At 33.1% G+C, this 13,468-nt stretch overlaps 2 protein-coding genes across 2 annotated transcripts; one reads left to right on the top strand and one right to left on the bottom strand.

Moving 5' to 3' along the window:
- The first annotated feature begins 5,732 nt into the window (after positions 1–5,732).
- LOC124938463 (F-box protein SKIP2-like) lies at positions 5,733–7,778 on the top strand. Its single transcript, XM_047478907.1, has one exon. It carries the CDS (start codon positions 6,016–6,018, stop codon positions 7,576–7,578), a length of 1,563 nt encoding a protein of 520 aa, XP_047334863.1. The 5' UTR covers positions 5,733–6,015; the 3' UTR covers positions 7,579–7,778.
- A 1,717-nt stretch (positions 7,779–9,495) lies between these two features.
- LOC124938092 (beta-1,4-xylosyltransferase IRX14-like) lies at positions 9,496–11,695 on the bottom strand. Its single transcript, XM_047478464.1, has 3 exons — positions 10,763–11,695; positions 10,142–10,693; positions 9,496–9,997 (listed from the first exon to the last, which is right to left on the bottom strand). The coding sequence occupies exons 1-3, from the start codon at positions 11,482–11,484 to the stop codon at positions 9,778–9,780; spliced, it is 1,494 nt and encodes a 497-aa protein (XP_047334420.1). The 5' UTR covers positions 11,485–11,695; the 3' UTR covers positions 9,496–9,777.
- Positions 11,696–13,468: the final 1,773 nt, after the last annotated feature.

The following is a 13,468-nucleotide window of genomic DNA, read 5'->3' as shown; positions in this document are numbered from 1 at the left end:
ATCATTCTAATTTAAATAAAAATAATTCACCTCTAAAAAAGAAAAAGAAAAAGAAAATTCATGAAGAACTCCCTCCTTCACACACTTAAAAAAAACTTCATAAAAGAGAATCCTTCAATGTTGGAAAGCTAATATGACAACTAATGTTTTTCCTAAAAACATATTTTCTTGCATAATATAGATTAATCAAGAGTTTTCGAAATTCAAAGAATATCTAGTCAAATCGGGAAATTCGATCAAATGACCCTCAAAAGAGGGTCATTCTTAAAAGTAACTTCAAGGATTTCATTTTGTTGTATTTAACCTTTTTCTAAAATTTGGACAGTTTTACCTTTACTATTTTTTTATTTTTTTAATCCGGCAACCCCATTTTCCCAAATTTTTCACTTTTCTTTCCCTCTTTTTTTCCCCGCAACCGATACACTTTCCCCAAGCCCTAAACAATTTTTTAAGAGTCGCTCTAGGTGAGTAACCCTATAAAAATGAATATATTACATGACAATTGAATCGGCCTTGAGTTGCATCTCTAATGAACTATTATTCACTCAAAAACATTGACTCATAGTCCATATCAACAATTTTTTAAGAGTCGCTCTAGGTGAGTAACCCTATAAAAAAAATGAATATATTACATAACAATTGAATCGGCCTTGAGTTGCATTTCTAATGAACTATTATTCATTCAAAGACATAGTCTATCTCATTACAAACTATTGTTACAAAAATCATACTTGAAGTCTTCAACAATCATTACAACCATTTACAAAAAAAAACATTTCAATTGATATTTATGTCATTCTAATTTAAATAAAAATGATTCACCTCTAAAAAAGAAAAAGAAAAGGAAAATTCATGAAGAACTCCCTCCTTCACACACTTAAAAAACTTCATAAAAGAGAATCCTTTAATGTTGGAAAGCTAATATGACAACTAATATTTTTCCTAAAAACTTATTTTCTCGCATAATATAGATTAATCAATGAGTTTTCGAAATTAAAGAATACCTAGTCAAATCGGGAAATTTGATCAAATGACCCTCAAAAGAGGGTTATTCTCAAAAGTAACTTCAAAGATTTCATTTTTTATATTTAACCTTTTTTAAAATTTGGACAGTTTTACCCTTACTATATTTTTATTTTTTTATTTTTTTTATTTTTTTATTTTTTTAATCCGGCAACCTCATTTTCCCCAAATTTCTCACTTTTCTTTCCCTCTTTTTCCCCGTGACCGATACTCTTTCCCCAAGCCCTAAACAATTTTTACGAGTCGCTCTAGGTGAGTAACCCTATAAAAATGAATATATTACATGACAATTGAATCGGCCTTGAGTTGCATCTCTAATGAACTATTATTCACTCAAAGACATTGACTCATAGTCCATCTCAACAATTTTTTAAGAGTCGCTCTAAGTGAGTAACCCTATAAAAAAATGAATATATTACATAACAATTGAATCGGCCTTGAGTTGCATTTCTAATGAACTATTATTTACTCAAAGACATTGACTCATAGTCATCTCATTGCAAACTATTGTTACAAAAATTTATACTTGAAGTCTTCAACCATCATTACCACCATTGTTACAAAAAAAACATTTCAATTGATATTTATGTCATTTTAATTTAAATAAAAATAATTCACCTCTAAAAAAGAAAAAGAAAAAGAAAATTCATGAAGAACTCCCTCCTTCACACACTTAAAAAACTTCATAAAAGAGAATCCTTCAATGTTGGAAAGCTAATAAGACAACTAATGTTTTTCCTAAAACTTATTTTCTCGCATAATATAGATTAATCAATGAGTTTTCGAAATTCAAAGAATACCTAGTCAAATCGGGAAATTTGATCAAATGACTCTCAAAAGAGGGTCATTCTCAAAAGTAACTTCAAAGATTTCATTTTTTATATTTAACCTTTTTTTTTAAATTTGGACAATTTTACCCTTACTATTTTTTTTTTAATCCGGCAACCCCCATTTTCCTAAATTTCTCACTTTTCTTTCCCTCTTTCTTCCCCCCGCGAACGAATACCTTCCCCCCAAGCCCTCCCTCCAGACTCCCACGCCCAAGCCTGGACTCCCCCAACTACACCATCCCCGACTCCCCCCGACGTTCGCAATAGGACGATGCGCAACCCCTCGAGCACGACTACTACCCGACGATCGCCAAGACGCTTCCAGCCCAACTCCTCGACGATCGCCAAGCCTGGACGCTTCTAGCACGACTCCCCGACGTTCGCCCAGCATATCTCAAGTTAGTTCGACTACTCATCCCTCTCTTGCATGTTGAGTATGAAAGGTTTTAGGGTTTTAGTTTAGGTTTTAGGGTTTGAAATGCTGAGAATGGTATAGTTTGAAATGCTGAGAAATGTTTGTGAATATTTGGTATATTTTTTGCTTATTCTGAATGGTTTGTGAATTTGTTTCAATTGCATGGCCATTGCGTGGCCAATTGCGTGGCACGCCAAGTCAATTGCGTGGTACGTCAAGTCAATTGCGTGGCACGCCAGCAAACTCAATTGTGTGGCACGCCAAATGAATTGCGTGGTATGCAAATGCAATTTTCCTAGTTTTTGTCTGATATTGTGTATATGATATTAATCAACCCAACTGTTTCTTTGCAGATGACACCAACCGAAACCATTATTAATGATTTTACTGGCCGTGTTTCATGGAAATCTATCGGCCTCAGCTTGACAAAGATAAATGAGAGGTTTACTCACCATGATCTTTTGGATAGTGCTTTGCAGACCCAATTCCAGTATATATTCAAAGCCCCGACAAGTGTGGATTTGCATGGGTGTGGGCGTGGGGCTCAAGTGTGGTGCGTGGAGTTGACGTGGGGCGTGGGTGTGGGGCGCGTGGCGTGGCGTGGGCTTGGGCGTGGGGCGCAAGGTTGGTGCGTGGAGCGCAAGGGTGGTGCGTGGGGCGCAAATCCAAAGATAACAAATATTTATTGTATATTTATTCATAACAAATATTGATTATATATCTATTCATAACAAAATCAAAAATTGATTGTATAGATAACAAAACTTGATTGTATATATCTATTCAATTTAGATTAGGGGTCTACAATTTGGTGGAATAACCTTACTGTCCATTTCTTTCTCCAAAAATTAATTTGTTTGATGACCACATTTGATACATCCAATGAGGCAGTAAGGTATTCCAAATGCATAATAGTAAAAGAGTAATGATAGGGGGAGCGAAAAATATGTAGCGAATGGGGCAGCGAACTATGTGGAGTGCTGATTAGACATGCTGACTCATTATTTATTTATTTCTCTTTTATATTTATTAATAATATTCTCTCTCTTCTTATTAATTACATTTTCTCTCCCTCTCTTAAATAAGACGCATTCAATAAAAATATTAATTTTTTATTATTAAAAAACACTTAATAATTTATCTCTTTAATATTTATTATTATAAATATTCTTTTTTTTAATTATTGTAAATGTCACTATAAACAAGCATTTTAATTATTTTTCTGTCTCAATAATTTGTTTTCTTTTATTTATTGAAAAATATAAATTTTATTTTTAATAATAAAAATGACTCAAATTAAAATAAATAATAATTAATTGTGTTATATTTAATTAAAAATATTTACTTGAGTTAATTTACTATTTTATATTAATAAATTATCAAATCTAATTAAAAAGTATCAATAAAATAAACTTACCAAAAAAACATGGTCCAAAATATATCATAATATCTCCTTTTAGAAAATCAAACAACATAATATAATCGATAAATTGTCTTTAATCATCATGCAATAGTAGTTTTCACGAGTCTTCTATCGTCAACATATTGACATCGTCGAAAACTTCATTTCTACAAGACAAATGAGAAACAATATATAATTTAAAATAAAATTAATATAATTTAATACTAAAAATAATTGTCTAAAACATAATAAATCAAACCTTTTTTCGAGCCTTTGTAATCGATTTCTTCACAATTTGTTCAATAACAAATTGTTTTCTCTTTGTGGGTGGACGACCTGCTCGTACTTTTAGTGGAGAGTGTATTGTTTTTACACTAGATATTGTCACTCCTTTACACTAGATATTGTCACTCCTTTAAACTTTTAGTGGACCATGTTTTTTTGGTAAGTTTATTTTATTGATACTTTTTAATTAGATTTGGTAATTTATTAATATAAAATAGTAAATTAACTTAAGTAAATATTTTTAATTAAATATAACACAATTAATTATTATTTATTTTAATTTGAGTCATTTTTATTATTGAAAATAAAATTTATATTTTTCAATAAATAAAAGAAAACAAATTATTGAGAGAGAAAAATAATTAAAATGCGTGTTTATAGTGACATTTACAATAATTAAAAAAAAGAATATTTATAATAATAAATATTAAAGAGATAAATTATTAAGTGTTTTTTAATAATAAAAAAACAATATTTTTATTGAATGCGTCTTATTTAAGAGAGATGGAGAGAAAATGTAATTAATAAGAAGAGAGAATATTATTAATAAATATAAAAGAGAAATAAATAAATAATGAGTCAGCATGTCTAATCAGCACTCCACGTAGTTCGCTGCCCCATTCGCTACATATTTTTCGCTCCCCCTATCATTATAATAGTAAAAACACCATAGTCCCCAGTTTTGGTTGTCTTTGGAACTGTTGGTTGTGGTATTATAGAATATGACATCTTCTCCAAGTTGAACCGCAAAAACCTGGCCTTTTCGATAAAAGTGAATCAATGAAACACGATTAGTAAAATCATTAATAATGGTTTCGGTTGAAGTCATCTGCAAAGAAACAGTTGGGTTGATTAATATCATATACACAATGTCAGACAAAAACCAGGAAAATTGCATTTGCAAACCACGCAATTCAATTGCGTACCACACAATTCATTTGGCGTGCCACTTAGTTGAGTTGGATGGCGTGCCACACAGTTGAGTTGGCGTGCCACGCAGTTGAGTTGGCGTGCCACGCAGTTGACTTGGCGTGCCACGCAGTTGACTTGGCGTGCCACGAAATTAAAACAAATTCACAAATTATTCAGAATAAATAAAAATATACCAAATATTCACAAACATTTCTCAGCATTTCAAACTATACCATTCTCACTATTTCAAACCCTAAACCTAAACTAAAACCCTAAAACTCTAAAACCTTTCATACTCAACATGCAAGAGAGGAAGGAGTAGTCGAACTAACCTGACATATGCTGGGCGAACGTCGGGCTGGAAGCGTCCGGGGCTTGACGATCGTCGGGTAGTAGTCGTGCTCGAGGGGTTGCGCATCGTCCTATTGCGAACGTCGGGGATGGTGTAGTTGGGGGAGTCTGGGCTTGGGGGGAAGAGTATCGGTCGCGGAGGGAAAGAAAAGTGAGAAATGGGGGGAAAATGGTGGTTTCCGGATTAAAAAAAAATAAAAAAATTAATAAGGGTAAAACTGTTCAAATTTTAAAAAATGAAAATTTTGAAGTTTTTTTGAGAATGACAGATCAACATATATGAAAAAAAAGAGATATTTGATCAAATGTTATATTAATTATATATATAATGTTACATTATTATATACTTATGATAATCTTATTATTATTATTATTATGACAATATTAAGTTGTAATGAAAAGAAAGAAAAAGTCACTCTCTTTTCCTTCTATAATGCAAAAAAGACATGATAATTTATCATTTCCTCTCTTTAACTCCGGTCTCTTTGAAGTCTGACCGAAGAAAGAAGACCCATCACGCGCAAAACGCACTTTGACGTTACCAAGAACCGCATCAAATCCCTCCTATTTTCTCTCTCTCTCTCTTCAGATTCATAAACTCAAATCCTCAGTATCTATCATTCCCTAGAACCCTATTTCTCAAATCCATCAAAACCCATGAACCAAATCTCTCAAATGGTTCGATTTACGATATCCTTTGACTCCTTTAACTAAAGCTTCTTCATTTGCTTTATTTTGAACCACTGCACATTCTATGCCGCAGCTTTACACAGTATTAGGGTTTTGAGTTTTCACCAATGGGTCAATCATCCTCCACAAATCAACCCAAATCGATTACCCACCTAATGGACGTCGCCCGTTCTAACATCGCCCAGTCGACTCGGCGTTCAGATGCAGACACAGATGCCGACTTATTAGGTGATGACTTCATTTCAAATCTTCCCGACGAGTGTTTAGCGTTAATATTCCAGTATATTTCTTCCGGCGATCGGAAAAGTTGTTCTCTTGTTTGCCGTCGGTGGCTTCTGGTTGAAGGTCAGAGCCGACAGCGTTTATCATTAAACGCTACCACAGATCTACTCACTAACATCACATCTCTCTTCAACCGATTCGATTCCGTTACCAAACTAGCTTTACGATGTGACCGCCGATCGATCAGTCTAGACGATAACGCGCTAACCCAAATCTCTCTCCGGTGCCGGAACCTCACCCGTCTCAAGCTCCGTGGCTGCCGGGAGATCACCGACGTGGGTATGACCTCCTTTGCGCAGAATTGCAAGGGTTTGAAGAAATTCTCTTGTGGGTCGTGTACTTTCGGTGTAAAAGGTATCAATGCTGTTCTTAAACATTGTCTTTCTCTAGAGGAACTATCCGTTAAGCGCCTTCGTGGCATTGGAGATGGAGCCAGTGAGCCAATTGGCTGCAGTTTGGCATCTTCTTCACTTAGATCCATTTATCTTAAGGAACTCTATAATGGGCAATGCTTTGCTCCTCTCATAACAGGCGCTAAGAATCTAAGAACCCTAAAATTGATTCGATGTCTAGGGGATTGGGATTCACCTTTCGAAATGATAGGTTCTAGAAAGAACACTCTAGTTGAGATTCATCTAGAGAAGCTTCAACTAAGTGATGGAGGGTTAGCTTCCATAGCAAACTGTTTAGATCTCGAAATTCTTCATTTGGTGAAGACACCTGAATGCACGAACGTCGGCATTGTATCGGTTGCAGAGAAATGTAAGTTATTAAGGAAGCTTCATATTGATGGATGGAGAACTAATCGAATAGGTAACGAAGGTCTCATGGCGATTGCTAAGCATTCTTTGAATCTTCAAGAATTGGTTCTTATAGGAGTGAATCCGAATTCCACTAGCCTAGACTCGATAGCTAGTAACTGCACGAAATTGGAAAGATTGGCCCTTTGTGGAAGCGAAACAATTGGGGATGCGGAAGTTTCTTGTATAGCTACGAAATGTAAATCGCTTAAGAAGTTTTGCATTAAGGGTTGTCCTATAACCGACGATGGGATTGAGGCTTTTGCTTGGGGTTGCCCTAATTTGGTAAAGATTAAGGTGAAGAAGTGTAGGGGAGTTACGGGTGGAGTGGCGGAGAGGCTTAGGGTTAGGAGGGGATCTTTGGTTGTTAATATGGATGCTGAGGAAGCAGAAGTTGAAGGATTGGATGCAAGTGCGAGCGATAGTGGAGCTCCGGAGGAGGGTCCTCATGAGCTCACGCAAATTGTGAATCGAGTTGATACAACCACTATTGCTCCGATCGTCATTCCAGGTAGTAATTTTGGCAGATCATCATCGTCGTCATTCAAATCAAGGTTTAGCTTTTTCACCTGTACTTTTAGAAGGTGATGTCAAAGAAATGTTATGATTTTTCAAATTGTGTGGACTTGTTGTTTGTTTATCTTGATGGTTTTATTTTAGTGTTGATTTTACTCAAAATGATCAAAGGGAGAGATTTGATGTATTCACTTTGTTCTTTTGTGTCTAGTTGTTGCCAATGTTTGTAAACAAATTGATTATCAAGATTTGGTCTTTTAGATTGCACTCTCTTTCTCTTGAAAATGTCTTCTTTGATATCTTCATTATAATATTGGAACATTTTGGAAGTTTTATTCTCTTTAAATTTGGACACTTGGTATACCTGTTTACAAAGAACTTCATGTGTAGGTCTTCAATTGGATTCTCATTCTTTATAGAAACTAATATTTTATCATAGTTACAATTACTTGTTTGAATTTGGTACAAAAATTTTGATTGGATTAAATTAAATATTTTCAAGTAAAAATTTGATGAAAATTATCATTTTCAAAAATTTTGAACTTGGGTAATGGGTGAGTTTATCCTAATTCTAATCCAAACAATTTGGATTGGGTTGCATCACAAAATTTCACCCATCCCTACTGCTCCACCTGCTTCAATGCTCCATTATCATAAGAGATTGGTTTTGAGAATGATTTAATTTTTTAGTTTATTTGAGAAAAGGTTAAGAATCATTTTTTTATTTTATTTTACACATTTATGGAATGGTCTAAACTTTATTTTGGAAAAATGCATTATTAATTTTTTTAGTTTATATATTTAATTTTGGTGTTAAAAACATGTCAAGAGAGTCAAATTTGATCAAGTCAAAACATGTTAACAAATCAAAATGAAGTCAAATGTGATCCAAGTTGAACAATAAAATAAAAAAATAAAAAATAAAAAAAATAAAAAAAAGTATAAAACGGGTTAAATGAGTTAAAATACTTGTTAAACGAGTTAAAAATAGGTTAAACAATTTAAAGACATAAAAAAAGGTAAAACGAGTCAAATACATGTTAAGCGGACTAAAAATGTGTTAAACAAGTTAAAAACGAGTTAAACTGATAAGAGACGTGTTAAACGAGGTATAATGAGTCAAATTTGTTAAACGAGGTAAAAACGTGTTAATCGAGACAAAAATGTATCAAACGGATCAAAACGTGTTAAACGAGTCAAATACGTGTTCAACGGAACAAGAAAAAATAAAAATAAAAATTAGTTTTAGATACTCAATCCATACCCAACCCAAACCGTATTAGGGAATAATATAGGCTGATAGCGAGAATTTGGTGTCATAATTGATGTCGGAAATGTGTGACAACATGTGATTGGACTTGAAAAATGAAATTTATCTCTCCTATTAGATTTAAGTTCAATCACGTGTTGGCATATCATTTCTGACATCATTCCCGACACTAAATTTCGGCTCCCTCGTTACTTAATGATGGTAAAAAAATGATAAAACTTTTCTTAAAAATTTGACTTTACCAAATTATATTTGTTCATGATATAAAGACAAAAGAAAGGAGTAACTCTAAACCCCACTAAAGATTAATTGAAAGACCAATGATCTCCATTTGATAGTTCAAATGGAACAAATCTCAACTAAGAGCTCTGAATGAGGCTAAAAAAAGGAAAGCCACTCTGCATTTTCTCTTTTCTTGAAGAAAAAATAAATATTTGATTCACAAATATACAATTCTCCCTAAAGGCATCATTTGAAAACACAAACATATTTGATATCATTGTGAGATCACTTTCGAAAACATAGTCTATAGGAACTTGTCTTATCCATATTCAGATCTAGATGGTGTCCGATTGTGCTCGAAGGAGACTATATAAGAAATAGCATCGAAAAGATTTCCAGCTAGATACAACTTTCATTCGAATTGTAACTGGATCTGGATTATATCCTTGACGATTTCTTAGCTGGATTTATACAATAGATAGGACCGACCGTTAATGTAAAAACAAGAAACTTGTTTCATGAAAATTTCATTCCTTTTATTTTTCTTACAAGCATTGTGAGTAGTTAACAAATTCATATCACAAATTCTATACTAATCTATGGCTCACAATTGCCATGTATAAAATGTTTTGATGTTTCAATCTATGAACATAACACCAAGAAGGATTTGATGATGACATTCAAGTGGAAATTTTTAAACTTTTCTTTTTATATGAACAACATGTCTTAAAAAATGCAAAATAATCCCATGATTGGCCAAGAACACAAGAGTTTTTACTTTACTTCTCACCTGGATGCCTTTGTTCGACACGTGTGTTTGTTGTTTTCGCTTCACGCTTATGCTTGATTCTCGAGCTCCGTCTCAGTTTGTGCGATCGATTTTTCGAAGCTGATTTCTCCTTGTTCTCCTCAATATCAACAGCAAGTTCAGGTGGGGCATCTGGCCATGGTGTGTGTTTTGCCATCACTGTGATTTCTAATGGAGGATCAATAATCCAACTGCATCAAGTTTAAATTCAATCTTAGCTCATTCATTAGATTGCCCCCAAATGGAAATCACCAATGAACTCATTCAATCTTATCCATAGCTACTACTATCACAAATGACAAATCACATGGGAATAACAAGACATAACAACTAACCTTGCAGGAAACTTGCTGTCTGCGCGAGCTTCAACTCGAAGCCACCATAGAAAAATCTTACGCCCGCAGCTCCCAAGAGGCTCCACCATAGATTGATCCTTTACCAAAGACAAGGGACTCTCCAAGACCTTGCCATTCTCAGCTATGTCATCTAGATCATTGATCCAATTTGGTTTATCTTGTGCTTCATTCCAAATCAATCTTGAATTTAGAACAAAGCCTGACCATTCCAGCTTCCTAGGAAGTACAACTCCCCTTCCACCGATATAATTCGCGGTTCTTGTATAAGGGAGTGAATTAAGGGTATGCCATCCCACTAAAGATTCAGATGAGTTACAAGCCGGACCCTGTACAGGCATATGACGATTTCCTTCCTCCTCCTCATTCACTTTCGGAGTTGGATCGTCTGGATCACTCGAATGTAGAAGAATGCCAACAGAAACAGCACCAATCCATTTAACCTTTTGGATCTCATCAAAAAGTTCCAAACTATGCATATTACTATCATCAGCAAACATCAAAATCCCATCTAGTCTTTCTCGTTTCACAATTCTGCTCAATAACAAACATTCTAGATTAAATCCAAATAGAGAAAATTAACAGGTCAAACTTAACACTCACCTCAGGGCATGAACTCGCATATCCGCTTCCGTATTATGCCGTTCCTCCCACGAAATCGGCATCTTCATGTCGAATCCAACATGAATAATCCGAAGTCCTGACTTGCCAATCAGCGAAGCAGTCTCGTTTGTAGTTCCACCAGCTTCAACAACGATCCATATAACATCATACGGTACATTCATCAAGGAATGCATTACGCCAGTCAAATGTAAAGCCTGGAACGTCCTAACGTATGTAGGAGTAATAGCAATGATAGTCCTAGGGTATTTTACACCAAATTGAAGTCTCTGCTCTCTCTGAACTCTCTCAATTATACGATGAGCCTTCATAACTTCAACTGGATCTGGATGCGGCCATGGCCTGATCAAAATTCCATGTCTCCCAACCACAACTCTACTACTAGGAATAACCGTTTTGTTAGCTAGAGATCCTGTATTAGTCTGAATCGTTAATGCTCTAGCGATCTCGGAAGCTGTTCGGAATGGAGAATTGTAGAGATTGTTGATTGAAGAAGTGGAGAAGAGAAGGAAAAATACAAGACGAGAGAATCTGTATCCAAGGATTAGACTAATGAGGCAACATATACCATGAAGGATTAACCAGAAAATTGCGACAGGAGATTTGATTGATCCGTCAGATGAAGAATCAAGCGGAGTAGAAGCTCTTAAACTGTTGATTCTTCGTGGATTGAGGTAATTTTGCTGTAACGCCGACAGTTTCATTGTTTCTCTTTAGGTACTACTCCGATGATTTGTATCGTCGGAGAAGATTGAGAGAGAGATTTGTCGACGAAAATGGAGATTGTGAGTGCATTTGGAAGTCTGAGATGTGACCTAGCTATGGCTTCTGTAGAGAGAGAGAAGAGGCGGAAGATGGTGGCAACTGGCAGGTGGCCGGTGGGTGGGGTTTAGGTGATGAAGTTGGTTTTACGAATCATTCTTTTTTTTATTTGAAACTTCTTTTTTAAGGAAAAAAAATCATCATTTGAAATTATAAAATGATCGGGATGGGATTGAAAATGAAATTAAGGTCACGAATTTCACGTTATCTCATCTTTGTAGGAAGAAATAAAGAAAACATTTCTGAACTTGACATTTTTTTTAAAACCTTTTCTTTTTTAACTGCACGTGAATATGTTCGGGACAAAATTCTCCTGAACATAGTCATTTTAAAAAAAAAAAAAAATTCTTTGTCATGTTCGGAATAAAAATCTCTCGAATATATCAATTTTCCCGAAGAGAAAAAAATTGTTTATCTCTCCTCCATAATAGGACTATTTTTCTCGATTTTTTTCCTCTCATGTAAATGTTACAGCTAATGATGACAATTTGAAACTGCATCGCGGTAACCGAACCGAATTGTCCCGTTTGAGCGGTTTTCCTCAAAATTGAACGGGAATGGTATTTGTGTTATTGCCTCGACCTACGCCTCATCTCACAATGATTCTGCCTCGAACACTATAAGCATAATTAAATATATAAAATCACAAATATATTTATTTATTCACTATATTTTATAAGAATTATAAGTTTATTTTCTTATAATAATATAAAATTTTAATATATTACGATATATATTATATTAAAAAAATCGGTTATATAATTTTATTGTATAATTTTTTAATTTTTTTTTAATTTTATAAACAGTGCCTAGCGAGAATTCCTCAAAACCCAATAGAATAAGAATAATATTTATAAAATTTCCAAAATAAAAACAAGACGAAAATGATAAATGCATCCCGCCCTGAACCATCCTATTTCCCTCCCTTGAGCTCATTATTGCACAAAATAATCTCTTATAAATTTCATATTCATAAAACGGCTAAAGGGTGATAATAAGGTCACTATCTTGTTTGGTTTGATAAGTTAGTACTAAGTTTTAATCATAATTATTTTCTTAATGTTCAAATTTGATATTCTAACCACCATGTTTTATTATTATTTTTATATATAGATATTATATGAGTTTAATTATTGTCATTTTTTATTCAAAAGTCAAAATCAGTAGTTTGTTAGAAAAAGATTGTTTTTTATAACTTAATTTAAAATTTTATCAAAAGATTCATATTTTTTATTCACTTTTCACCTTAAAAAAAGTTTTACCTAATTTAATTATATATTTAGTAAAAATAAAATTAATCTCACTTTTTAACAAATTTTAAATATAGTTATGATGATAATAATAACAAATAATTAATTTTCAAATAATCTTAATTGAAACATGATAATTTATTTGAATAATTATTGGAAATAATTTATATTTGTATTTCTCAACTCATGATATTTGAAAAGAAGTCAATTGTAAAATTTCGGACATTTTTTAAATCTTACAATTTGGAACTTTTTATCGTTAAATTATTAATTTTTATTAAAATTCAATAATTAAATTAATGATATTGATATTTAATTTATTTATTTATAAATACAATTTAAATAATAAGTTAACTGTAACCGTTTTTTATATAATTTTAACAATAAAAAATTTAAATTATGAAATTTGAAAGAATAAATTCGAAATTACAATTACCTCAGCTATCAATTTAAAAAATAATCTTAATAACGCATTATAATTATAATATTTATAATATAATATTAAACCGAATACATCTTACTTTAAATCGTCATATAATAAATAATTTAATACTAACCAAAAAAACTTTCAATTTAATTTTAACAAATTTTAATTAAATGGTAACTATAAATTTGT

This window comes from Impatiens glandulifera, chromosome 5 (genome assembly GCF_907164915.1).
Source record: "Impatiens glandulifera chromosome 5, dImpGla2.1, whole genome shotgun sequence".
NCBI lineage: Eukaryota > Viridiplantae > Streptophyta > Magnoliopsida > Ericales > Balsaminaceae > Impatiens > Impatiens glandulifera.
This window is presented reverse-complemented; position numbering and strand designations above follow the sequence as displayed.